The 27,771-nt window shown below is 43.2% G+C and overlaps 2 protein-coding genes across 15 annotated transcripts in view; one reads left to right on the forward strand and one right to left on the reverse strand.

The window, feature by feature from the left end:
- The first annotated feature begins 336 nt into the window (after positions 1-336).
- Positions 337-2,775, forward strand: LOC127481802 (small integral membrane protein 4). Its single transcript, XM_051811496.1, has 3 exons — positions 337-432; positions 668-843; positions 2,427-2,775. The coding sequence occupies exons 2-3, from the start codon at positions 693-695 to the stop codon at positions 2,492-2,494; spliced, it is 219 nt and encodes a 72-aa protein (XP_051667456.1). The 5' UTR covers positions 337-432; positions 668-692; the 3' UTR covers positions 2,495-2,775.
- Positions 2,776-6,644: 3,869 nt separating this feature from the next.
- The window catches only part of PBRM1 (polybromo 1), a 57,553-nt gene continuing 36,426 nt past the window's right edge, over positions 6,645-27,771 (reverse strand). For 8 of the 14 annotated variants that reach the window (XM_051811390.1, XM_051811384.1, XM_051811383.1 and 5 more), the window contains 9 exons: positions 27,025-27,170; positions 26,563-26,720; positions 25,727-25,910; positions 24,290-24,500; positions 21,341-21,542; positions 14,122-14,277; positions 11,741-11,811; positions 10,134-10,350; positions 6,645-9,813 (listed from right to left, as the gene is read on the reverse strand). In XM_051811390.1, the coding sequence (XP_051667350.1) occupies positions 9,641-9,813; positions 10,134-10,350; positions 11,741-11,811; positions 14,122-14,277; positions 21,341-21,542; positions 24,290-24,500; positions 25,727-25,910; positions 26,563-26,720; positions 27,025-27,170 (1,518 nt within the window). In that variant the 3' untranslated portion in view covers positions 6,645-9,640. Of the gene's footprint in view, positions 9,814-10,133; positions 10,351-11,740; positions 11,812-14,121; positions 14,278-18,013; positions 18,173-21,340; positions 21,543-24,289; positions 24,501-25,726; positions 25,911-26,562; positions 26,721-27,024; positions 27,171-27,771 lie in introns of all 14 variants that reach the window. The other 6 variants (XM_051811389.1, XM_051811388.1, XM_051811387.1 and 3 more) reach the window with 3 other exon arrangements.

Genomic DNA, 27,771 nt, shown 5'->3' on the forward strand with positions numbered 1-27,771 from the left:
CCGCCCGGAGAGGGGCCGGGGCCGTGCTGGGAGGGCGGGGCGGAGCTCGGCGGGAGGCGCGGAGAGACCCGGCCGGGGCTGGGGTGGCGGGGCCGGCTGGAGATCCCTTACGAGGGTCCCTTCACGGGGCTCATCTCGGCGTCCCCTCACGGGGATCCTCTCTCGGGGTCCATCCCGGGGTCCCCTCACCGGGTCCCCTCACGAGGATCCCCTCTCGAGGTCCATCCCGGGTCTCCCTCACAGGGATCCCCTCCCGGAGTCCCCTCACGGGGATCCCCACTCGGGGTCCATCCCGCACCCTCTCACGTCCCCTCAGGCGAAGCCCCGCCCCGGCTCCGCCCGCGGGCCAATCGGGCGAGGCGCCGCGCCACGCGCAGGGGGTCACGTGGTTTCCCCGCCGCGTCCTTCCGTGCGGAGCTCCCCGCGCTGGAGGTGAGGGGCGCGCGGCGCGGGGGCGCGCGCGGCGGGCGCGGCGCTGATTGGCCGCGCGTTCCCGCCGCGGGGGAGGAGGCGGGAGGGGCGGGGGGTCCGTGAGGGGCCGCCATGGCCGGGGGGGATCGGCCGGGCCCGCCCGCCCCGCGCCCGGCTGCAGACACGGTGTGACCGCGGCACGTCCCGCTCCGCGTCTGACACGCCCCTCCCCTGTTCTCTTCCCTACACGCGAAAGGCGAAGGCCCCGGTGCCGCCCGGCCATGCTGATCAGCAGGAGGCTGAAGCGCCTCTTGCAGCTGGTGCCCGGGAGGGAGCGCTTCGGCGTTTACAGGTTCCTGCCCTTCTTCTTCGTGCTCGGCGGGGCCATGGAGTGGTTCATGATCAACGTCCGCATCGGCAAGGAGACCTTCTGTGAGTGAGAGGTCACCGCCACCCCCGAGCCCTGCGCACGGGGATCCCCCTCACGACAGTCCCCTCACCACAGTCCCCCTCACGACAATGGGGGGCTGGCGGGGTCTGGCGGCGCCTCCTCACCCGGAGAGCTCTGACCAGCACGGCAGACACTGCTCTCCTTAGTTCTGTGACACTCCAGGCTCTGCCTCCCCAGCAGAACGCGCTGGGCAGAAACAAACCGAAACCCTGGCTTAGGATACTAGATTAGATTTTAGCTGAAATAAGGGAGGTTTAAATTGGATATTGGCAAGAAATTCTTCCCTGTGAGGGTGGTGAGGCCTTGGCACAGGTTGCCCAGAGAAGCTGTGGCTGCCCCATCTCTGAAGTGTTCCAGTGTTCCAGGTTGGACAGGGCTTGGAACAACCTGTGATAGTGGAAGGTGTCCCTGCCAATGGCAGGGGGTGGATCGAGATGACCTGTAGGGTCACTTCCAATGCAAACCATTCTATGATTCTATGATGATTTTTTTATATTGAAAAAGACTCATGAGATTTGCCAGAATTTAAGCATGACTTTTACAATTAATAAGTATGAAAATGGCTCACAAGAATTTGGCTAATGGCATTTAGTTCCTGGAAGTTAAAGCATTTACTTCTAAAATTACATTCTTCCCTTTAATAAACATTGCTGAAAATATTTGTGTACTTCAGAAAAAGGATCAGCTCCACTGTATGTTTTATGAGAATATTCTCATTTTCATGGGAAATTGAGTCTCCTGTACAGTGAAAGAGCTTGGTACATTTTTGAGAGCTGACAAACCCACAGCAATCAAAACTGCTTATCTGCTCACTGCTGAAGACTTGGATTTGTTGTGGATTTTTAGTTGTTCATTTCCAAGGCATAACTAAGTCAGGTTAGACACTAAAGCACAACATCCATGGAGCAGTTGCCATTATATTTCACCTCAAGCCTTGTTTTCTTCAAAAAAAAAAATTGCTATGCCTAATGGTATGTACTACAGTAATAATCATTGTGCACTTTAGCCCTATTTTTGCTTCATAATCCAAGCAAAGTGAGAATGTACAAAACTGATAACCTCATTTTTTTTGTCAGTGAGGGATTTTATTTGGTGATGGATATTTAGGGGTGATCAGGAAGAGGGGAGGGAGGAAGGATGACTGGGAAGACCATGAAGATGGGAATATTCCTGTGCTTTGTTTATATAAAAAAGGCTAAACTACTGAAGCCAGGCTGGCAGCCCTCAGGCATTGACTTTGTGCCTATAATTTAATTTCTCTTTTGCTTCATTTAGTTGGGGTATTTGTATTTCAATTACCCTCGTGGGAAAGCAGACAAGAAATGACTGTATCTCACTGGAAACTTGGTTTTCCTATAAAAACATTTAATCAGGACTGATGGGAAGAACTTTAGCCTGGATGGAGAACATGAGCTATTTTAAGGGGCAATAAGGATTTGTGTTGGCCTGAATTTCCAGTTGCCTGTCAGCATCTGCAAGAGGAAATTTGGACTGAAAAGTTTAAAAAGAGACGAGAGGGTTCACACATTCGGGAAAATCTAACACAGAATCTCTTTCTCTGCAGATGATGTTTATCGTAGGAAGCGCTCCGAGAGAGAGTACGAGGCAAGGATGGAGAGGGGTGAAGTTTAACTGGAACATTTCAAGGGGGAGGTCCCAGTGCTTTAATTGTATCAGTGCCAAAGCAGCATTACTGCCACGTGGAGGGTGGGGGAAGATGTTGGCTCTGCGAGATGAACTGTGATCCACACGTCTGTGTAACATCCTCTTAGATGGCTTTGGCAGTTTTGTTCTTCTTCCATATCTTTAATATTTTGTATTTAAATCAGTAGCAAAAATTTCATTGTGTTTGGGCATCCCCCACTAATTTAATGTTCACTTAATACTTTTAAATAAACTAAGCTGAGTAAACAGTTTGGCTAATGCTTTTGTTTGTTTGGTGAAACACCCTCCTTGTGACAACACCGGTGGGAAAGAAATGTTACCACTGCATCCACCTCAGCAGAATGGAAACAGTAATTTTTAGTTGGTTTCCATTGTACTGGCAGAAACTGCTCTGGCATCTGATTTGTTTTCTTTCCAGTGTGGCATAATTTTAACTGGATGAAAAGAGCACAGACTCACTGCTCAGTGTTTGCTCAGCCTGGGAAGTCACCCGTGTGTTCAGGCTCTGCTGCCCGTATGTGCAGCAACACCCTTTGTTGCTGCTCTGGCAGTGACCTGAGCTCAGCCTGGGGGAAAGTCTGACACGTGTACCAGGTAACAGAGCAGGGGCAGTCCTGGCAAACCCGAGTCCTGACTGTAGGATCCTGTCCCCAAAGCAGGAAAACAGGGCTGACTGCTGTGTCAGTGTGTGGGAGCATGTTGTGACTGTGCATCAGGGACTGGTACAGTGCAGTCAGTGAGGGTCCTACATTACTACCATTGTTCTATTTCTGAGGGTATGTGTGTGTGCTGAGGGTGCCACAAAGAAGCCAGTTATTAAGAATACAAACCCAAGGGAGTTCATACCCTTACCTGTGCTCCTGTGCTACCTCCTGACAGCCTTTGGAAGTCTTTATCCACTGAGGAGGCCGACTGCTCTGAAGATGTTATGGTGCAGGTACTCGAACCACTGTGCTCTGTGTATTTTGACTGGGCAGCAACTGAAGCACTTGAGGAAAGTCTCTATTTCAGAAGTAGTAAGAATTTTGACTTTGTTTCCAAGACAGAGCCCAAGTTCAAAAACTCATGCACAAGCTGCTTTTTGCAGTCACAGATCATCACACTGAAGTCACTCCTGAATGCAGCAGTACATTAAAGTATAAATAAAAAGCCAGATTTGGAAAACTGCTGAGCTTTAGCTCCATCTGCTTTTACTTCTTGAGCCTTTTGAAACCCTCTTGTGCTTGGTTTCCATAGAACAAATAAGTTTTTCAGTATCTGGGTTTTTTCCAAGGAAGAGCCCTGTGCCCCAGTTAATTCCCAGGACTCGGGAGCCTGGTGTGAAACTTCCTGTGGCGTCCCTGAAGCACTCCTATAACAGCAGCAGAGTGTTGCACAGACACCAGTGAGCCAAGACCAGCTTTCCACTTCAGGCCTTTTGCTTGTTTTGCAGTGACTGTTTCCCATTTGCAGCTGAGAGCTCCAGGCATGTCTGGAAGATCCCTCGTGTGTCTCCAGCCAGGTAAACACAAAGGGAGCCAGGCTGCAGTCGCTCACAAGGAGTCTGGTGTCAGGGGCTTCTGTATCACTGATCTTTGTGACCACTGCAGGAATAAAATCCTTCTCCAAGCTGGCATCGTACCATTTCAGGCAGCACAGATCTGTTGTGACAGAATATGCAGCTTGACATTTAGAAATCTGAGTTGTATTCTCTGTTCCACAATGTTTGCTATTGCTGACCCTTTGGCATTCCTGCATTTTGCCAGTCTCTCACTAATGCTGGAAATAAGAATAGCTACAAGGCCCCATTCCAGAGTTTCAGCCCATTCCGGAACTGAACACTCTCAGGGATTTAGTATTGATTTTAATCTACACCCCATTGTCAAAAACCAGAGTCTTCACTTGGTTTTGCAGTTTTATCCCTGCTGACTCCTTGTTCTGTGCTCTTTGCCTTCCCCAGCAATCTCTTTCTGACTCCCATATCCCTGTTTCCTTCCCATCCTCCATCTGCTGTGGCAAAGGCAATGGGGAGGAAGCAAGAGCTTTCCTTTGGCCAGCACTGGGAACACCATGAGGCTGTTCCGTGCTGTAGGAGTGAGCCAGGAACAAACCTCCAGTCCTGCTGAGCCCCTGCCAGCTCCGGGGCTGAGCACGTCCTTCCTTCTGCTGGCAGTTCAGCAGCTCCTTCTGCTGGGAATTCAGCTGTGTCAGCCCAGAGCACAGCTCAGCATCCATGAACAGCTTTGCAGCAGCCACAGCCACATGCTTGAGACTCAGCAAAGCATTCCTGCTGAAAGCTTTCCAGACTGTTGGAGCTAGGGCAAGATAGCATGGAAAACTTCAACTCAGTAAACAGTCACCTGCAAACAAACAGCGATACCTGTGTACAAGCAGTGCTGCTCACCACTCCAGCATTAGAGAGGGGACAATTTCACTGCCAATCCAGAACGATTTTGTGGAAAGAATGGATCTGTTGGTCGTTTCCCTGTGGTTGTGCACACAAGGATGTAGCTGAAAAACTTGTGGTGAGCCAGGGAAGAACTAAAAGAAGTTATGGTAAAGGCAGTGTGGATGTGCCCAGCCTGCACTCCTCGCTGGCACAGGGGGTGGCAGTTCTGTTCAAGCTTCTCAAGAGTACAAAAAGGAAAAAAATCGTCATCTGATGTCCTGGTGAATTCTTCCTTGGAGCAAAACTTTTCCTGTCTTCAGTGGAGGCAAGTTTTCACTTTGGAGTTAATACACAGACCCAGAACTGCACCTGCACTCTGGCCATGGCCACCCCCAGCTCCCGAGAAAGGGGCAGAAATCTCCAACAGGAAGGACAGGATGACTGCTCCTGAGGAACTTCCCAAAATCAGTACTGCATGTTGATGGTTCACACCAAGGATGAGGATTAATTGTAGTCCTCCCAAAAACCATCCAGTGGAAGCTGAATTTGGACACCCTCTAGAGGCAGTGGCTCAGACTTCATGGACTGACCATCCTTCTGTCCAAGGCTTTGCCGTGCTCAGCTGAGCCTGAGCTGAGCCTCACTGGTTACACGTATTGCTGTGCAATTCTGTGCTTTCTCCTCCATTTCTCTTCCCATCTTTCCTGCTGCCTCCTTTAACAGATGATAATCTGCATGGCCAGGCTCCTCCACTGGATTTCTAATCCCTCTTGGCACAGGACTGACTGATCACATCATGCCTCTGAGGCCTGACAGAGACTGGGAACCTCTTGATCCAGGATCACCAGATCCTCCTGCCCTGCAGCAGCTGTCATTTTGTTTCTTCGTAGGAAGGTTAAATTAGACTTGCTGGAAAATGCAGTAAGCAAAAGGAACATGAGGTTTATTTTATTAATCAGAAAATTTCCCAAGTATCAGTGAATCAGATCCCATTCCTGACTCCATGCCTGGCCTTTTTGAAACTCCAATTTAGTGCATTTGCTGATCTTTAGTATCTCAGACTGAGCAAATGTGGAGGATGATTAGGATTAGTCTCCTCTGGGCAACTGCAACAGCAAATTTTGGAAGGGTGGAAGTTTCATGAAGCCAGCAGCCTGTGTGAGAGGCAGCATTTATCCCCCAGCTTGAAGACATGGATGCATGGTAATTAAATATAATGCTGTCTGTTCTGGTTTCTTTGTAATTTTTGTCAGACACACTATGAGAGGTTCCTATCACTTACTTTTTCGTGCAGTTTGTAGTACTAAAATTTCTTTGTGTCTAATTTAATTGTGTAAAAGATGATTCTTCCATTATTGCTGATCTAATTTCCTCTATTAAACAGCTACATAGAAGACAGTCCTGAACCAAGGCAGCTTCCAGTATGAAATTAAGACTTGCTGTTTATTTTCAAAGCAGTTAATACGGGGGCATCTGGGACTGACTGAACCTCATCATCTCCACTCAGCTGGTTCCTAATGCATCACATCTTTTTCAAGGTTCAAGGTCCATGGCACAGCTCAATTTTCAACATCACTGTTCTTATCACCTACAGGCAGGTCTCACAATACACAGGACAACAGAAAAAGGGTATTTCACCCCCACACAAGCACACATGAACCAAGGACTTGATAAAATCTGGATCAGCAACAGCCAGAATTAATTGAAATAAAATCCCCACAGAAATCTTAATGAGACACTCAAACCTGGTTAATCCAAAACACTTTGCAAACTATTTTTATTCAAATTAAAAAGACTCAGGTAAACAAAGTGATGGTACATACATGTTATAAACCTGGTCAGCAGCTCAGCCTTCAGGAGTACAAGGTCTAATGAAAAGCCAAGCATGGATAAACCAGGTCTGAAAACATATGCTGAAAAAAAGTCACCAACATCAACGCTTTGAATTTTTACACAAACAGTAAATTTTCTCGTGGAAGGGAAGGACTGAGGAAGAGAACAAACAATTATTAGTCGTCTCCAACTGGTTTATGAAAATACCGGTCCTAGTTTAATCTATTTCCCACTCTCACAGAAGCCAACCATTGCCCACACATACTCTTATTTTAATATGAAAGTTTTGTTTACCCCAGTACAATGAACGGCAGTGAAAAACAGATGAGGGGTTCAAACACCCACAAAGAGAGAGAAAGAGACAGACAGACGTTGTCTTTCATTTTTTTGTCTTTAAACCAGAGTGAGAAAAGTTTCTTTTGCTGGTTTTGAATTCTAGACTGTAGCCATTATATCCTAAATTCCACTGCAATCGACTGAAATGCCTCCAATAGAGAGAGATACGATTTTGAAATAAATAAGGCTTAAAATAATTGATCAGGGCCAGCCCAGTGGCTTAGTGGTAGTGCTCTGCACTGCCTTGTGGGAGGACCCAGGTTTTGTTTGCACTTCCAATCTCTTGCTCCCGGGCCAGGAAGAGCAGTGAAAGGAGGGATTCAGCTGCTCGGCAGGAGAGAGCCAGTGCTGCACGTCTGCTCATCACTGACCTTCAGATAAATTAAACATCTGAGTTATACAGGCTCCACAGGGAGTCCCATCCAGTCCTCAAAAGAAAATAAATAAAACAATAATTTAATTAAAATCCATCCCAGGTTCTTTGGTGTAATTTTTGTTAATGCTGAGAAGCAGGAGAATCTGGTGGTGTATTAGTACAATCCATGATAGTTCCAAATGCTCAAAAACTAGGATTTGCTGCCTGATTCGCTTCAACATCCCATCTTTGTGGCTAAAAACTGCAAAACCTATGGCAACTTAAACACATTTAAAAAATGATACTGTATGTATGGGGGTGGTCTAAGACTATTCAGCTTCTACTTTATTAAATAAAATTGGTCATTTACAAAGGCCAGTAAATATTTCTGTACCATGGGTGTGCTACTTGTAGAGTTCAAAACTGTCATTTCCCTCTGTGTTGTTTTGCTCCATTTCCTTCCTATCCATTGCACATCTGACCTAAACTGTCTTTAAGTGCCTATTTGTAATTACAAAGGGGGGTTTTGTGCAATGACTGGAGGATTGCAATAGGAGAGGGAAAAGAATTGGCCAGTAAAATTAAATCATAGCTTATACTTGCAAGTGTCACTTCCCTCATCAGTATTAATTACATCAGGAAAACAAACCCCAAGATATCCAGTATTTGAAGAAAAAGTTAACCTTCTGCCAAATATACTGAAAGGAAAATGTTTTGTACTACTAGACTTTAAAGCCCATTTCCACATGATGAACAACTCTAGCAGTAAATGAAGTGTATCAATAAATCAGTTCTTTTGGGCTGAGTTGCAGTGCCCACGTTCCTGCCACCTTTTTTTTATTTTCTCAAATCCAAAGAGCTTTCCCAGTTACTTAATGCAATCCAACAGTATTAATTCTTTTTATAAAATTAAATAAATGAAAAGATTTACCTTTAAAAAAATAACTTTGTAGTCCAAAAGGTTGGTTAGTTATGAGGACAGGTAAGTCTTTAGCAGAAGGCAGCCACAACGTTGAAATTTGGCAAGAAGAGTCGATACCTACTTTACTTAGATTTAAAAAAAAAAAAAGAAAAAAACCCCAAACCCTCTGAAGGCTGCAATGCAAGTACTCTATTGCTCTATTTCTCCAACACACTTGGTATGCTGACCTTACACATACCATATACCATACAGCAGTATTTCACTTTCAAGTTAATTTAAGCATCAAATTTCACTCAAAGTTGCATTGCAAAACTTTCATTAAGGTTAATGAATACACTTAAAGAAAGCATACAAAAACGTCTTACAATGCCCAATCAAGAACGGAATACACGTCAATTTAAGAAAACATCACGTAACTTCACTAACAAAACAACTCAGCTTTTCTCCCCTAACTTACCCCCCAAGGCCTGAGCTGGTTCCAGGTTCTGTGCTGCCTCTCCCAGTGCAGCCAGAATCCCTCAGGGAAGGCGCTTCCCCGTCCCACTGCTCGGTGTCAGGGGCATCACAGAACCCCCAGCGCAGGTCGTGGGAGATGAAACACTTCCCCTCTAAGGACATGCCAGCACAGGCATCCTGTTACTGATTTAGGATCACAATGGCTTTGGCTACACAGTTAAAACTGGACAGGACTGGACAACATGAGCAGTCAAGACACCCTTGTCCCATCCACACGAGCACTTCCATGGCTGCTGGGCCCACTCGGCCTCAGTGGTGACTTGAAATCCAATTTTCCTTAGTGCCAAGGCACCTCTTACCTTCAGCTTCCTTTAAGAGATCCTCCCTGTTCACATCCGAGCGAGAGTTCTGCTGGAAGTGGCAAGCACACACAAGCACAGGTACACACATTCTTCTAAGATGTAAACTATGACTAATTCACATTCCACTGTATCAATCTGTAAATACTTTGTTTTCCTTTTTTTGTTTTTATATAAAAACAATGGCATCAGATTCTCAGCAATAAAGTATAAGAAAGATGAATCCTTGACTACACTTAACCAATTATGAAATCGCCTTTCAAACAAAGGAAACAATATGCAAAAATCTGTGTATTTGATAAAGTCAACTTAATATAACAAAAAGTGAAATATGCTTATTAAAAGTGTCCTTATATAAAAATGGTCTTGCAATGTACAGTAAAATGCAATACAAATTATTGTTGGTTATCTCTTCCCACCCAGTAACTAACCCAGCTATTGTCCCACAGAGCTCCGTGGTGCCAGGAGGGCAGCCCTGCTGTGCCTACACGTGCTCGATGTTGTAGGCCTGGCGGATGTTGAGGGTGTCCCGCAGCATCAAGTCTCGCAGGCGCCACAAGGCATCGGCCATGGTGGTGTGAGCCCCTTTGCTCTTCAGCCAGTGGGAAGGGAGCCGGCTCTCCTGCTCCTTGGACAAGTGGACGTCTCGTCTTCGTGCTGGGAAGTCAAGAAATGGTTCTGTTATCCACTGGATTTGATACTCGCTACGGTTTTTCTAGAAAAAGGCAACTGACTCTGCAGCATAGCTTTTGCTCTTAGTGCTTGAGCCCATACAATGGATTCTTAGCTTTATACAACACCGATGGAATTAGCCTGTGGATGACATACATATTCTCAGTCTGCTGATTTGTCTTTAGGAATGTGTATATTTTATTAAGTAAACAGCAGATTTATTGAGCATTTTCCACAAAAGCAAAATTATTGGTTACAAAGAAGCGTGTTTTGGTGGGAACACTGCACTGTGTGCAAGGCCTTACCTGCCAGGGTCTGGTCCCACTTGCTGATGCTGTTGGACTCAGCACTAAGGCCCTCAATGTATTTCAGGTAGGCTTCGGAATGGAGGAGCCTCTGTGTCTTTGGTGGAGGGGAGACGAACATGGGGGTCGTGGGCTGCTGCATGACCGGCGGGGCCGCCGGGCTCTGCCCGGGGTACGGAGGGGGGGCCTGCTGGCCTGGGGGGCCAAGGATTCCTATCTGCAACGACAAAGCCATGGAGAGGTCACAGCTGGGGGGACTGCAGGGAACATCCTGATTTCAGGGTCATCCTCACACAGTGGAGTCTCAGATAAGGTGACGTGCAAAGGCCCAAGAAAATGTCCCTGGAGACGCCCACTTTGTGCATGGCAGTGACCCCCAGCCAGAGAGGGGAAGTGCAAACCGACCATATTCATATTGAACAGACTTTGTTCATATTTCTGATCTATGTAAACATACTCTGATTATCATCACCATTTCTTTTCTCTCCTAATAACCTTAACTTCATCTTTTGCCTCCTTTTTATTTCATTTCATGTTCTCTCCAATTTGATCAGAAACCATGTGGTCTGTGAAGTGCAGCGTTTAACTCTGAAATATCTAATCCAAATTGATGCTGATCCTTGGAAGACTGGGATACTTCCACAGAATCACTGTCAGGCAAAAATCCCAGGCAGAAAAAAAATCCCAGTCACAGAGAAGAATTCCCACCACTGTGGTTAAGGGGTAATACTGAGAACTCTTAGCACAGATATCCTGTGGTCTGGGATAACTCAGTGTCATGACATAAACACTTCACTACCTACTCTCTCAACTTCTGGTTTTCATGGACTCATAGAATGGTTTGGGTTGGAAGGGACATTAAAGATTATCTGGTTCCAACCCCCTGCCATGGGCAGGGACACCTTCCACTAGACCAGGTTGCTCAGAGCCCCATCCAGCCTGGCCTTGGACACTTCCAGGGATGGGGCATCCACAGCTTCTCTGGGCAGCCTCTGCCAGTGCCTCTGAATAACTAACTTAGCCAAAATCACATTTCCCTTTATCATGGAAAAAAATAGTCAATAAATTTGGAACTGTGCTGAACTGTTCCCCTGTATTAATCACTGAGAAGGAACATCTGCTCATCACTGTTACCCAAACGAATAGATTCTGAACTGCCAATGAACAGCTGCTTCATCAGTTTGTCAAATATAGGAGCAAACAAATTTAAAACAAGTTTTTACCCACTGCTCAACAGCTCAGAAAGTGGACAGCACCTTCTATGCATCACCAAAATATGCAAAGCCTAAATTACCAGCAGTTTAACAGTGTGTGGAAATTACTTGATTTAGTTTAGTAGAAGGAAAGCAAAACAAAATACTGCCTTGATTATACTGTAGAAGTTACCTCATACCCAGACAAACCTCGTTAGTGTAATAACAACTCAACAATCAAACACAGACATACACTCAGAGTAAAATATTAACTGGTTTAAATACATCAGTGTGCATTTCATCTCTGTTCTCCCTGGGATACAGCCCAGGTGCATCCCTACGTGTCTTAACTGGGATTGTTCAAATGCTAACTCAGAGCCTTGCAGCCTCACAAATAATGCAGAAATGACTCACCTGCTGTCCAAATGGACTTGCTCCTGGTGCTGGAGTGCCTACCATGGGGGACACATTTTGGCCTATAACACCTATATTCCAAAATATAAAATAATTAGTCTTATTTCAGAGCAGTGACAAATATCTCTTTGGTCTTCTATAGTAAGAATTTATACTTTGATATCGCTGCTCACAGTTATTTTAAGCAGATGTACAACATTCAAATACCCCCCTCTCCCCTAGTAAAAAACTTAATACGTTTCTGAATGAAAAAAACCCAAACTAGTGTGACAACTACCAAACACTGATAAGTGGCCTGTTGAATTACTTAAATTAGAGAAATGCAAAGCAAATAGTTTTTGCTTTTCAGGTTTTTCACGTTACTTAGCAATTGCCTGACTAAATCTTTTCATCTATAATATATGCCTTTGGCTTGACAGGATCTTCCTGTAATCCTTTAAGAAAGGAAATGCTGATCTGCTTAGCAACATTTAATATTTCCTTGTGTTCAGTTTTACGAAATAAGTTCACAGCAGGATAAAATGCAAGCCACTGCACAATTTCTGTTAGATCTCAGTGATATAAAACACAACTTGTAGGTTAAGCTTCAACAGTTTTACACATTTCTAGACTGATAAACATTTGAAATAAATGTAAAAAAAATAAAAGGTGTTTGTTTCTCTCAATCATATTGAGACTTTTCCCTACTGCACAGAGTGCAGCACACCCCTGTCTTACACACAAAAATGTACAGATCTACATGAGTCATGCAGTTCCTGATATCTTACATATAGATGCTTTGGTCTGAAAAAAATGAAAGTTATGTGTGCTGCTGCTTTTCTTTCTGCTTGTGCCACTTCTCATATTCATTAATTAGAAAAGATGCAAACTAACTGTGCTCTTCCTGATGGTTTAATTTACATTAATTAAATGCATGATTTCTGTATCAGTGATCGAAGGACGTGCCACTGCATTTTGCACAATAAAGCATATTTCAAATGTATTTTCCATTTGATCACAGCCCCCATTTTAAATGTATCTGTACCAACAGCACGTCAAAAGTTGGGAAAAACGTTGGTAACACAAGTTGTGGAATATGGCACAGACTGGAAGAGGTCTAGAGGAGGGCACCCTCACCCTCCCAGCATCTGAGCATGGAGTCACCCTTAGCACACCCTGCCCAATTTAGCACTACTTCATGTGTGGTCCTCCATTCCCAGGCATTATGTTTTCCCTAATCCATATCCTCTCGGTTTTAAACACCATCCACACAGCCTGCTACAGTGGGAAAAAACCCTTCAGAGAGATGCATTGTCCTGGATTGACCTCCCACACAGTTGTAGTGGCTGATGTGTGCTAAATGTCAGGGAAGGCTCCCAGACCCAGCTGTTGTCCTGCTCCCTCTCCGTGACACGGTGGGGAATTATAACTCCAGCCAAGCTGTACATGTAATACTGATGGGTTTAAAAAATACCAAGCAAGCAAACAAACGGAAAAAAAACCCAACCCAAATAATTTGCATACAGATAAATGCCTTAACAGAGCTTCTGATAAATATAGTTGCAAGGGGGCAGGGGGAGGCAAATGAGACCATTTTGTCCACAGCTCGTTTAACAGGTGAACATAGGGATGCACATGTTTTACACAGGCACATGAGTTATCAGAGGTAAAAGCTGAGAGAATCATCAGGAAACAGGATCAGAGGGCAGATAATATTTTTCCCCCATAATGAGGACATGTTAATGGCATTAACACCAGAAAAATGTTTGTTTCATTCAGCCTCACTTTTCATCAAAAGTGTGGCAAAAAAAATAGCACAGGTGTAGTAGAAATGCTCTCAAAAATCAATTTGAAATATGGCCACACAGAATACTGAATTCACATTGTCCCCACCTGTCTCCAGTCACTGTTCTGTCAGAAAGGTTTAATCTGAACAGTGTTTTACAATAACACATCAGTGCCCCGGTGGCCAAGGGGTCTTAGGTGACCAGGTTCATTTCAGTGCAGTCTGACATTAACACATGAGAGCAATACATTTAATTTGTAAGCCCCCTTTATATAAGAAAAGAAGGCATGGAAGGATGCTTTCAAATGACATAAGGGTGTGATAGGCCCATTCCAGCTTTTCACACTTCTGATAAACTCAAGCACAATAATCAAGTTTTTTTGGGCTGAAGCAAAACTCCCTGCTGGAGCAGCCCCACGTTTCCCCAGTAACCTTTCCCAGAGGGTTCACTGGACATGCTGTTCTGCCAGCGTTGTGCACACACCTCATTTTCAGCAGTGTGTGCTGCAGCTGGACAAACCTGCCAAGACAAGCTGCAGAGAACTCCTGTAAGAACTGGTTAAACGGCAAGTACATGACAATGACATAAGGAGCAGAATGAGGATGAGGTTCTTACCGGGTGGTGGGATGCCTGGGATGCCTGGCATACCTGGCGGAAGTTGGTGGGGTGGGGGCACCCCTGGGTGAAGTGGCTGCATGCTGCCCATGCTAACAATGCCATCAACTGGGCCCTGCAAAGGTGGCAGCACCGGTGGATAGCCACTTATCATGCCTTGAAGGACACAACAAATTTCAAACATGCATCAATAACATGCAGTATGACCTACACAGTATGACATGCACTATCCACACACACGTACACACACACACACACACACACACAAAAAAAAGCACCTTTAGTACAGCAAGACCACACTACAATTAGTATCTTGCAAAAAAAAAAAAAAAAGAACACAAACTAAAAATTAAGAGAAAAAAAAAAGTTGTAGATGTGCAACACTGATCTTCTGATGAATTAGTATTTAGTGTATTTGTATGTCCTCTCATGGGGCGACAAACGCTGAATACTCAGGTATGTTAACACAAGGAATAAATTCAGCCACAATTAAATGTTACTAACGCAAGCAGTTTTAATACAGCGGAAAGCTCTGCCATCTGCATACAGATTACAGACACAACACTGACTCGCCAGCTCTGTGGGCTGGCTCAGAGGCCACAAACACAAAAACCCCAGACGTTTTTCTGCAGTGCATGTGCAAAACTGGCACACAAAAGCCCTACAACATTCACGTACAGTGACGGGTGATTGTTGTTAAACCATCTCCAGTGTGAACTAAGACAGGAACACAAATCTGAAACCTGGGTGTGCTGGGCTGCAGTAACTTAAACTCATGGCACTGAGCTGAAGTAAAAGGACTTAAAAGGAGCACCTGCAGCCCTCACAGAATTTCACTGTCTGTGTTTTCAAGGTGTCTTTATAGGAAAATTAATGACACTGAGAAGACTGTCTTGTGCTGCTGCTCATAAATTTAGTTTTCTGCATGTGAGGGAGGATAAATTTTTTTTTTTCTGGTTTCGGCTCAGATTTGCTGCTATCCACGAGGTGAACCTACACAATACCACTGCTCTATGTTTGTTAGGCCCTGGAATGTGTGATTTAAACAGATGCATTGCCAGGTAAGCAAGGAAAGGGATTGGAAAGACAATGAAAAGATGACAGAGGACAGAAGCAGGTCTAGAGAGATGAGGTAAGTTTAGAAATGCAAATTTGCTGAGGATTCTATAGTCTGTTCCAAGAAACCACCCACTGAGTCTTTGCCACACTCCTTGTAACTCATAAAAGAAACTTTCAGAACAGGAATTCCTGGAATAGGACTGGCCAAAAACTCTCACCAGTTCTGACTGAGAACAAAGCTGTCACAAGCTCAGGGCTGAAACAGAACAAGCAGCTCCAAAATATAAACTAAATTTGTCACTTCCTCTGGAAGTTACAAAGCTGAGAAACCTTAAATCCCAAAAGCTTTACACCCTGGAGAAAACAGCAAGAAAATAAAGAACTAATCACCCTCAAACCTTCATTTTCCCTAGACTGACATGTTAAATATGCCTTAGGTACCTATTTCAAATATCTGGGACGTCGTCTATATCTGTTTATTAACATTGAAATCCATATTTCTAATGGAAAAAGTTGAAGAAAACCAACAAATGCCTCCCTGGCATAAAGGGCTTTCACTGCCTGGTACTTCCAATGCACTCTGAGCTGCAGACACATCCTCAGTGCATTTACATGCACATTTAAAGCTTCAAAACAAACCAAAAAACCTCCAAAGAATCAAACCCATATTCATCCATCATGGAAGCTTATTCTACATTTCCAATTAAAATATGCAACAACTGCCTCTGCCAATAAAGTTGTCAGCAAACCTCCACGAGAAATCAGTTCTTGTAGCTCATTCCATGTAAGAGCAGCCACTCTCTTACCCCACGTATGAGTTACAAATTTTCATTTTAAACTAGTAAACATGGGCAAACTATTTCCAGCTCCCACAAGTGTGATTTATGTCTTTGAAATTACTTGTTCTCCCATTTTTTACTATAACAATGTAAGATTTAAGTAAACTTCTGTGGTACCTAAATTTACAAGACATTAAAGTGCTGTGTGCCAAGAGAAACACATCTCAGAAGGCATCCAGATATCTTGGACCCGTGGGCTATAAAGAAGTTCTGGGAACTTCTGTGATGGAGAAGTTCTCTGCACTAGAGAAAAGCAATCAAATGATGGAGGAGGATGTCAAAGAAGTCCCAACAGAACAAGATACTTCTAAGTAAGACTTGTGGAAACCAAAAGATGAAAGACTGTGTATTTCAAATGGGCCACAAAAATAGAAAAGAGTTTAAAAAGATCCACTCGACCATCTACTTTAAGGAAGTATTTCCCAGTGCCAAAGGGAAGAGACTTGAATGTGTAACTGCTTGAATAAGATGATGGTCTGAAATGCAGGTTTGCTCTTGAGGAGGCTGCTACAGGAAGTAAGGTGTGTAGTTTGCAGAATGCACATTTTTGGGAAAGTTTTAAGGAAGTGGTAATAGCAAGTATTACTGCCCATCAACACCTGCCTCTAAAAACTGGAAAAGTGACTCAATGCCAAGAAACCCAAGAACCAAACCAAGAAAACATAACCACAAGAGGATGACATTTCTACATATTCTAGACTGAAGTAAGTTATTCACTAAAGAGATCAGCACTGGGGAACTCCTTTTTTTTTTTTTCTTTTTCTTATTATATGCACAGTACACACACACAAACATACACCAGCTGCAAACAGTTCAGAGGAAAATTATCAAGAACATAGTGGAAAAAAAGCCAAAAGAAAAATGCAAATCAGTGTAAATAAATGCTTTGTAACCTGGAGATCATGAACCAACTAAGGAATGTGCCTTCAGTTAAAACAACCATGCAGCCTATTTACTGAAAAGGGATTTAGAGACCATGATGAAAAACGCTTCAGGCTGTCAGCTCGAAATATGGCCACAGCCTGTGAGATGAGAAAGAAAAAGAAAAATGACAAAAGAATAATGGAATAATTGGAATGTCTTAAGGGAAAGTTAAAAAGACCCCCAAACTCAAACCAAAAAAACCCCCAAATACCCATTTTTACCTACTTGGCACTATTTTGACCTTGACTGAAGCGATTTATTTTAAATAGAAATTGGGGAAGGGAAACAACCTATCAGGTCACACCTAATTAATTTTCTCACCCATGTATGGCTGATTTCCACACAAGAATCTTCGGTGGACTACATTGTCTTCAGATCTGATCCTGAAAATACTTACTCCGAGCATACTCCCTATGAAATCAAGCCGGATTACAACTGGTAACGAGCACAACACCCAGCAACAGGGACCTCGTGGAAGAGTTCTCCAAGCCCAGTTCTATTCTGAAAAATAACCTGATAAAACCGGCAATGTTGGCATTTTGTCTTTGTTTCTGCAACGGCTCTAGATCCTGGTCTGCTCTGCTTACCAGTGCCTAACAGGCAATTCTGTAAAGCTTTCGCTTGGATTCAAAAATCTGAGTTACATTCTGCTGGCCTCTCACCTTCCTGCCAGGAAAACCCCCAGTAATTCCCCCTCCTGCTTTACCACTGCCACAGATGCTGCATGCACTAGAAGACTACCCGGCTCGCGGCCCTCCTGGGCCAAACGGGAGCTCTGCAGAGCAGAGCGAATAAACACGGCTGCACACCAACAGAACGGGACCACTGCACGAGGGGGACCCTGCTTCCCTGCATCCTCCACAGGCCACTCACTCCTGGAGCAAGTACCACTGGATACCAGGCTACCCCTGCACTAGGTATGCTCGTTATGAAGAAAGACGGAAGAGTTTCGAGCTTTTTTTTTTTTTTGTTCTTCCGCAAGAACAACGTGACCCAAGAGAGTGTTCAGAGTTATGAAGGGGGTTGATAAAGTGGATGAGGAAAAAATGGTCATAGCTCCTACGTTTTACCTGCAACGGGTGTCAACTGCTGATTGAGCATTCCCATTGGTGTTGGTGGCGGCACCACCCCCATAAGAGCCCCGACAGGAGTGCCTGCCCGGGGGGAGGAATTCTGCTGCTGTGCTGCTCGCTCTCTCTCCTGCTGCTCAGCAACTTTAGCTGCCCGCTCTGTAAAAGTATTTTAGATTTTCAGTTCTGTTTTGTAACCCAGAATTTCAAAATATTTATCTGTTCATTAAAAAAAAAAAGGACTAGTCAAAACACTGGCATAGTTTAGTCAAATATAAAAGTAGAACAGATGAATCTTTTCTACACAGCATTATGATTTGATTTCATGTGGCTGCAGCTAAGACTTTTAGAGAACCTTTCATGAAAAATATTCCACAAAGTTTTATCTCTTTCTAAAAAAAAATAAAAATAAAAATAATTAAAATAAATAATAAAATGAAAATTTAAAAAAAAAAGTTAAAAGAACAAATTTGATGATAATAACACCAGTGTTACCAACATGAAGCAGCAGTCCAGCACTAGGCTCGGTCCGCACTAGGAGAACATGGCAAAACATTCCCTGTTTTGACACCACTGGCTCAGCCCAACCAGCTGCAGCCAAGGCCAGCAGCTCTCACACAGATCTGCCACCAGCTGCTGTGGGAGTTGAGGCACCATGTCTGCCAGACATGCCCTGAAGAACGATGCAAACAGCAGACAGCAGTGCCAGCCAGTGGCCCGTTTATTTCTGGGCTCCCCATATATTTTACTACTGATCCAGTTGAAAGGTGGTGGCAAAATCGGGGAGCATTTGTAAAGTTTCCCTCGTGTAGATTGGTCCTTAGAGTTTGGAACATAACAAGCAGCAGTTTGATAAACCAAAAATATTTTTCTGTGCCTCTTTCTGTCATTTTCCCCATTTGGTCCCCTTTGAGCTATTTTTTTTTTGGCTGAAGATGTCTAACTCACATTGTGCTGCTCACTGGAGGTCATGTGTGTCCTTTGTACGGTGAATCTGGTCATTATCTCAATCAAGTTTCTCACTGTGACTGCAAGAACAAAAGATCTACTGCAGGGTAATCTGACCAGAGGACAATTTGATATTAAGGGAAGGGCAAAGGGTCACGGGAAGAAGAAAGAAAAAAAAAACAAAACCCAAGCCAACAAAAAAAGGAGATATACTGAATGCCCACTCCAGGTGCTTTGGGGACATGCAAGTTCCTGATTTGTTTACTCTGAACATTGTGTCTGTCTGGCACAATGAGGAACAACAACCAAGGATAATGGACGCAGGGAACAGCTCCAGCACTTTTTAACAACAGTGAAGGCAGGGCTACATGTTCTCTTGCAGTTGGTGAAAGATGGAAACTGCCACTAAAACAGCAACCAAGGTCCTCTGTCAAACGAAGGCTAAGAAGAAGTTCATCAAGGAGATTAAGTTATGCATCCTGCCAATGTTACTCACTTTCTCTAGTACATGAACATCTACCACCCATTTGCCTCCTCTAGAACCTGCTTGTGCAGCTTCTAGCACTACTTCCATACACTCCAAGACCAGTTTCATTTCCAAAGGCATTTCCCTCCCTTTTTCCACTTCTGTCGTTTCAGGGAGAGATGACGACGCAGAGAAACCCCTACATTTACTGCAGGCAACTTAGATGTGATCAAGCACAAAATACACAAGAGGTTTAAAGGTAGATCCTGAAGTAGAACAACGAGACAATCCTCTCCAGAGCAGAGAAAGTGTTTGGGGAAAAGATGAAGCAGTTGTTCTGACTCTCACCTACTCCTGGCCAGCCAAAAAAAAAAGGTCAGACAGAAGTAAAAGTTCTGGAGACACTCTGATGAATGAGAAATTACAGCTTTATCAGACTTCAGAGTGCTCAGGTTTGAAGAAGGACCTGCCCTAGGACAGCACTTAAATTTCACCTTGCCCTGAATGACATGGAACTAATAGATGGAACAACATTGCCAAAGGGAACTGGAGGAGGTGTCTGAAAGATCAGCCTGGAGCATTCACCTTAACACTCAATACTAAACCCAAATCACTTAGGCCAGGACTTGACATCATTCAAACATTTCCAACACATCTCAAGAGAGTGCTCTGAACAGAGTTTTTCCTTAAAACAGGCCTTTCCCTCACTCCCATGCATTATTGTCTTTTACTTTATTTAGCCATGCAGGCACTTCTACTGCTAATAAAATGAACTAATACCCTGCACATAACACCAAGTGAAATTTTCATGGGACAAAATGGATCCAGAAAATTCAGGAAGGACTGAGGTGGCTGAGAGGGGACAGTGACAGCATGCAAGCTTCCAGCCTGAAGATCAAAGCTGCCTTTAAGTTATGAGTATGCAGAAAACCTACAAAATCTCAGAGAGTTACAACTTAATAGGGCCATAACTTTCCAGGGTGTTGAAATGTTCCTATCCAAAGTAGCATTTTCTTCCAATAAAACTGCATCAATACAATAGTTAATATTGTTAATATAGGGTAGACACAGTATTAACTGGGAGATAACTATGGATGTTAAGCCAATGTATTTGGCTTGGAAAGGGCCTGCTGTTAAACTCTATTTTATTCTAGTCAAGTTGAAACACAATGACCACTGTCAGAAGGGAGGGAAGGAATGGAAGGAAAGGAGGGCAGGAAGCAAAGGAGGGAAGAAAAGAAAGGAAAGCGGGGAGGGAAGGAAAGGAGGGAAGGAATTGAGGAAAATAAGGGAGCAGAGGGACAAAAGATCAGTCTGAAATATCTCATGACTATGAAATATTCCTAGGCTTACTTCAGGATATGAAATATCTCAACAAAATCAGTTACAACAGTTGATTAATACTGTGACTGAACAATAGGTCATATTTACAGCATAATAACAGATTTGTATCCTTGATTTCACACTACCAAAGCCTCTCAGGACTCTAAGTACTGCGAATAATGAACTTTTTCCCGTTCCACTGTAAGTCTCTCTTACCTGCTGCTACAGCTCTCAAGAGCTTCTTGTCCAAAATTCCCCCCGGTCCTTGTTTAAGGAAACTTTCACAAAACATTTTTCCAACTGACTTCCAGCTCAGGGGCTTCATGTCCCTAATTTGCCCCCATTCTCTTGGTCTCTGTTAGTTTGGTTATTTGTGGCAAAGACACATTATCAGCTGGGCTCTACATAACTTAAACATGCTCTTTGCTCCTCTTCAGTCACCTCTCCACATGAACTTCTCTTTAAGGTGAGTCCAGAACACAAACATAAACACTTGCTTTCATTAAACCTGTCACCTGAACAACAGTAACGAACGTGTTGAGAAAGTAAAAAAAGGCAGAAAAGAGTTTAGGATCTCAGGTTTTATTTACCTTCATATTCCGCTTTCTTTGTTGCTTCCAAGTTTCTCCATTCAGTTCCTACAAGCCTGCTGAGCTCTCCAAAGGAGTAGTCTGGGTGCTGAGCTTTAATCACAGCTCTCATCTCGCTGCTAAATAAGATGTACCCACTCATGTTGATCTTCCTTTTGGATCCCTCCTTCTTGGTGCCGCCCTTAACAGACTTGGGAGTGGACTGTGAGAAAAAGCAGTTATGACCACAAGAGTACAAGAGAGAAGGCCAGAAGAGAACAGAAGTAATTGTGTTATGTCACAGATTTCATCCATTTTGCTGTTCAGAGGCGTTGCCAACACAAGGTAAAACATTTTATTTGCCATTGCATATTTTAGGAAAGTGCTTCCCCACTTCCTCCTTGGCCTTTGCCATCCCTGCTCTCCCTGGTTCCATCTTATAAATGTTCCTTAATTTTCCTGCCAGACTTTCATTTCTCTCAACTGTTTACCTCTCATTACATCATTACATAAAGAGCCATTTCTCCCTGAAAAACCCAGAGCCCAGCTTTGCTGATCACCATCTACCTACACAACAGGTTCACATCATATTCTTATACTGATGGGTAATAAAAATAATGCTCCTTTGCTTTTCCCACCATAGATGTTCCTGGTGAGAGCTCTTTGATGTTTTCAGCCCTCAAAAAAATTAACCTACTCTGACAACCACTGAGATACCACAGGTGGAACCCCCTTTTTGAAGGCTCTTTCCACCTGTATTTGTCACAGGAGACCACAACTCACCCACAATCTGACTGATAAGGCCCATAAAAACGTATCATCGTATCAAAACCCCTCATAAGGCCTTCCTCATACCCCAAATTACAAATCTGTCACATCTTGAAAAGTGTAATTGTTTCCAAACATCTGGTGGGGGAAAAAAATTAAAAAAAAATATACTCAACTGTTTTCTTCCTCTCCTGAAATTGTGACCATGTTACTACTCCTACCTGTCACTTTGTCCCCACACTTCAACTCTTCTCTCAGCCAAAAACAAAGTTTCAAAGTGATACCAAGATGCTTAACAAGTCTTGCTCATCAATTTAAGCCAGGCACTGGATAAACTGAGGCCCACTTGTGTGTGATTCCAAACTTCACTGTATTAACTTTGAAATAGCAATGCACCCTTCAAGGTTTCATTCTGAACCTAAAGACAGCACTTGTCTGGGGGAAGTGAAGAAAACTCCATGCAGGTTCTGGGATGACACACAGGGCACATACAATTCCATCCTGGCTTCTCAGATAAGCCCACATGGGCAGATGGAAAGTTCTCAAACCAAAAATAGGGAAATCTAATCATGTATTTGGCCTCTTATACATCTGCAAATAGAGAGCTATGAGTTTATCAGCTGTTTTAGCTTTTATATTGCTTGCAGCAGTTCCTGTAACAGTAATTTAATATAAAAGCCTCCCCATCAATCTGGAGGGGCAAACAGGACTTTGAGAAACCACAAGAATTCCAAATTTTGTTCTTGTATTCTCTGTTCTTTAACATCTCCAATGCACCCATTTTTAAATGAACAGAGTCCTTCCCACTTGAGTCAGACACCTGCACATTCACTTTCAGATGTGTTAAAAGAAGATGTGAACTAGGACCCCCTTTTATGCCTTTTCTCAGCCATATTGCTAAAGCAAAGAATGAAGCTGCCCATCTTTTTCTTTTTTAGGTTTGACTCAATTCACAGCAAACTGCAGCAGGAGAGCATCACCCATCTATCTGTCAAGCCCCACAATACCACATATTCACTTGTCTTGACTCCTCTTATCCTTAGGTGTTGTAAGAGTTTCTTTGTTAGCAGAAGAAAAAAAAGTTTAAAAGTTCTGGGGTTTAGCAGTTGTTAAATAAAATTCCACTTCTATTTGCAATGCTCAGCAAGAGTTTTCATGATGCTTATGAAATTCAGCACATTAAAACTGCAAAGTGCATTTGCTGGTCTGCCCACATGGCAAAACATCCCTCTCAAACCAAGCAAAAGCTTTCAACTTCAGCAACTCTTCTTCACTTCATCCAAGGACAGGTATTTCTGTCCCAGGGTCACATCCATTCTTCTGCTGCCAATGAGGTTGTCACAGTTAATGTAATCCAGAAGAAATCTATATTGTTGGTTACAAAAGTGTCTGAAACTCCTGCTCCAGCAGGTCAATCCCACTGCCTCTTTAATGCTGGCATTAGCCTGGATGTGGGAGTGTGGTGAGACAGACAAAGGGTTTAATCCATTTTTTTTGTTTAGGTGAATTTCCATTTAAAGCAGTCCCCCCTCTGCTTTAATACTCACTACACAAATTCCAGGGCTTGTGTAAGAAACACAGCAAGAGAGGGAAGGGAATCACAAGTCCCTGTTTAAGCAGCAGTAATGATGCATTCGAGTGGTGTACAACCACACACAATTCCTCTTGGACTTCCTATCCATTATCCAAGCAAGAATGGCAATTCAACACCAAAAAAGTGATATTTTTTTTCATTTGAGGATGATGCACAGCATTTTCTAAAAATGCAGCAAAACCACAATACTCAAAATGCTAGCTTTTTTCAAAATTTAAGGAAAAGCTGAAAAATGGGCATTAGGTAAATTGAGAATTACAATGAAACCCTTACATTCCAACTTTATATTTAATATAAAGGCCTGATACTTCTGTCATATAAAAACTACTAATTCAAAATAACATTAACATGTCACATAAAAGTATAGCCCAGGTTTTCCTCAACTGAATGACTGCCTTTAAATATATTTTAATGGACTTCAATATTATCACCGGGCTATCATATGGGATATACCAAAGCTGTTCTGTGTAATCTATTCCGTAGCTCATAAACCAAAGTATGAATCCATTCTGTGTATATGACAAAATGTTTCTGTCTCTTTCTTCATTTGGATTGGGAAAAAAATGTGGAATATAAAGGTTTAAAGTTTCCTCAAGGAAAATCCTTACCTGTGGAGGAGTATAAGGCATTATATCCAAGTCACTGGCTAATGGGGCCTGAAGCTGAGGCATGGAAGGTGTTTCAGTCATATCACCTTCCTCTTCTCCCATCTCTTCCATGTCCTCATCACCTCCTTCCAACTCAGCAAATTTTGCTTCCAGCTGCTGAATCTTCTTTTCCAGTAGAGGAGATGGTTCCTTCTGAGGAACTATGGGTTTTCTGGAAGGTGGAGGAAGAAGACAAAAAAGCAGTTGAGAACAAACTCAGACTTCACAGGAGAAAGCACATATTTTTGAGGAGAAAAGCAACTTTTCTTCATTTATCATTGAACAAAATGGAAATAATGGTAACTTGAGCTGTGCCTGTGCTTTCTTTCAGAACCCTGAGCAGAAATCACTCTGTGCCTATGGTGTTTTATTTCAGTCACTTGTTAGAATTTTATTTTTTCTATGAGTTAGAAGTGGATTTCAATGCAGCAAGTACTTAATTTCAGCAACAGAAGGCAGTTAACATCACACCTTCCTCAGATTCTTCATTTTACTTATCTTAGAATTTAATATTTTTATCAATATGAATATTCACCAACTGGAAAGCTATTTGTTACCCATAATGAGAACTTAAGTATTTTAATAGCATCCAAGAGAATTTATGAATCCAATAATGTAATGACTTTTCCTGAAGTCAGGAGAAGAAAAAGAAAACATCCTGTGGTATTAAGACCATGAAAAGACTGATGTTACCTGGACTTATTCCCAAGACTGTGATTAGTCAAAACTACTCTCCTACAACTGTAACTTCTATTTCTGTCCTGGGTCAGGCTGGGAGAGGGTTAATTCTCTGCACAGCAGCCCGTAGGGGGCTGTGTTTTGCACTTGTGAGATGACAGCGTTGATAACATATCACACTGTAATTACTGTTGAACAGTGTTGGCACATCAGGCCAACAAAAGGCCTTTGCCTTTTCCCACTCTGCCCCTCAGCAGGCTGAGGATGGGCAATAATCTGGGAGGGGACACAACTGGGAGCCAAACTGACCAAAAGGGATATTCCATATCATAGGATATTGTGGTCAGGCATTAAAGCTGTGGGGAAGGAAGAGGATGGGCGCACAATCAGGGCTATGGTGTTTGTCTTTCCAAGCAACCATCACAAATGCTGAGGCCCTGCTTTCCAGGAAACAGCTAAACATCTGCCTGCCAATGGAAAGCAGGGAATTAATTCCTTATTTTGCTGCTTTGTTCGTGCACGTAGCTTTGTTTCACTTATCAAACTGCCTTTAACTTGACCCAGGAGCTTTTCCTCCTTTGGCCCTTCAGATTCTCTCCCCCATTCACTGCGGGGAAGCGAGCGAGTGGCTGGGGGGGAGCTGAGCTGCCAGGCAGAGTCAGTCCACCACAACCCAGGAGGGTGCCCAGGTGACCCCCCTCACTCCCCCCACATTTTTACCTAAAATAGTATATCTCATCATCTACAACTTTCGCAGAGAGTGAAAACCTCTTCAGCCCTTTGAATTTCTTCATCTGTTTGTCGCTCTCGTTGTAGCGGCTCTCGCAAAGAAAAACGTCGTTTTCGGAGATTTCTGTTGGTCTGCAGGAGAGGAAGTCTTTGAATGACAGAACGACACACTTTCCTGCAGAAATGAAAGAGCTGGGTAAGAAGGCAGCCACACTCGCAGACTTCCCATAAAAAGGGTGGGAACTCCAGTTTTTTGCCTGTCTCCTAAGTCTGGAAGATTCCTGGTATTTGGCGCAACTACGGAAAATACACCAGTCGACGTTTTAATCAAATAATGCCACTCACAAAAACCTCCAGCAACTTCATGCAGCGTTTGGATTTTTTTAAAGCTCCAGGAAACCCATAAAAATAGCAAACCCCAATGGTCTGTCAGTGTATTTATCCCAATATCCAAAACAAAGTGCACGCCATCACCTTCTCCAACAAACCAAATTTCAACCTCCTGCTTCTCCTTTCAACTTTCCAGGTAATATGTACCGGAATAATTACATTAATAAGCAAGAATAATGGAGTTTTCTGTTCTCTGGCTGCAGACAATGTTCACTTGGTTATCATACATGTAATTCCCTTATTGTGAGAAAGCTTCCTTAAAGTGAAAATTCTCACCACAGGTTCCTAAGATAGGAATGTGTATTAGAAACCCACTGAATAATCTCTTGTCCCTCTCTCCCTCAATATGAAAAAATCTACTTGGAATCAAGCTATCAATCATTTCAGATTGCGTAGGAAAGGGAGTGTCCATTGGATTTAAAGTTGCTAATAATTACCCAAAATGCAAGTCATTGGACAGGTCTCCTCCAAGTTACTCAAAAACACTTCTTTCTTGTAGAACATCTTGGTTGGTTCATGTTCAGTTTCCTCGGGATGTATGAAGATTGGACCAAAGAAATATGCAGCTCCATCTCGCACCCACATCTTTTCAATCCTGGAAAGAAACCAAAGCACTGACATAAATGAAAGGCCATTCCTCCCAGATTAGACAGAACTGGGTTGTTCAGGAAGGCTGGCAGTGGAAAATGGGTACCAAACAGCCTATTCCACCTGTACAACTGTACCAGGTTTTTATTAGGCAGCTAAACTTCCACCTCAGTCTATCAAGAGCTTATAACACTTCACTGCACTCACAAGATTTTTTTTTCCCCATCCTCTTTTAGACCTTTTGCAACCAGCCTGTCTTTGGTTCAAGTTGTTTTTATAGCCACAAACTGCAAATAAGAAGCTGCACCCACCTTCCCACTCGGGGTCGCACCAGCCCATGGGATTTTATGAAGACACAGTCCCCAACCTTAAGCCACATATCATTGTAGCAGAGCTGCTCAAAGTAATGGCAACCAGGCTCTCCATTGGACATTTCTACTGGAACATCTTCTTTCTCCTGCAGAAGAACAAGCATTTAGGAACTTGCAGAAGGAGGAAAACCAAACGTTAATAAACAGGTGCCACGTGCTCGTAAAAGGCTTTGCTCTGTCTTTATGTTAACAACAGTATGTAAACAGAGCTGTACATGCAAAAGCCTTCAAATTTAAAAATGCAATTGCAAAGCCAAAGACACTTTCCATGTCTGTCACAACCCTTCCTGTTTCACAAAGCTCTAACTTACAGAACAGTAATTTACAGAACAGTAATTTACAGGTCTTTTTTGTTCTAGTGCTTCTAAGTTTCCTGGCCAAGCCAAGCCCTGTCAGCTTTCTTTGATGGTTTAAAGCACAGTAACATGCATAAGGGGCAAGAATTGAATTTATGGTCAAGATAAAACACATAGAAATTTAATGACTCAACTCTCATATGGAATAATAAGAGCACTCCATGTATTGCCTGCAAATTCATACCGTTCTCCCCATTTAATTTCCTACTTTTTAGGAACAACTCACATTGTATCTCATTTGATCTTTCAGCCTGGGATTTCAGAAAGCCAAAGAAATACAGGCTGTCTACCCAAGGCATGGAAGGAAAAGACCCTGTGAGATTTCATTCTC

Source organism: Manacus candei, unplaced genomic scaffold, assembly GCF_025592945.1.
Source record: "Manacus candei isolate 608988 ecotype Guabito, Panama unplaced genomic scaffold, ASM2559294v1 h1tg000082l, whole genome shotgun sequence".
Lineage (NCBI taxonomy): Eukaryota > Metazoa > Chordata > Aves > Passeriformes > Pipridae > Manacus > Manacus candei.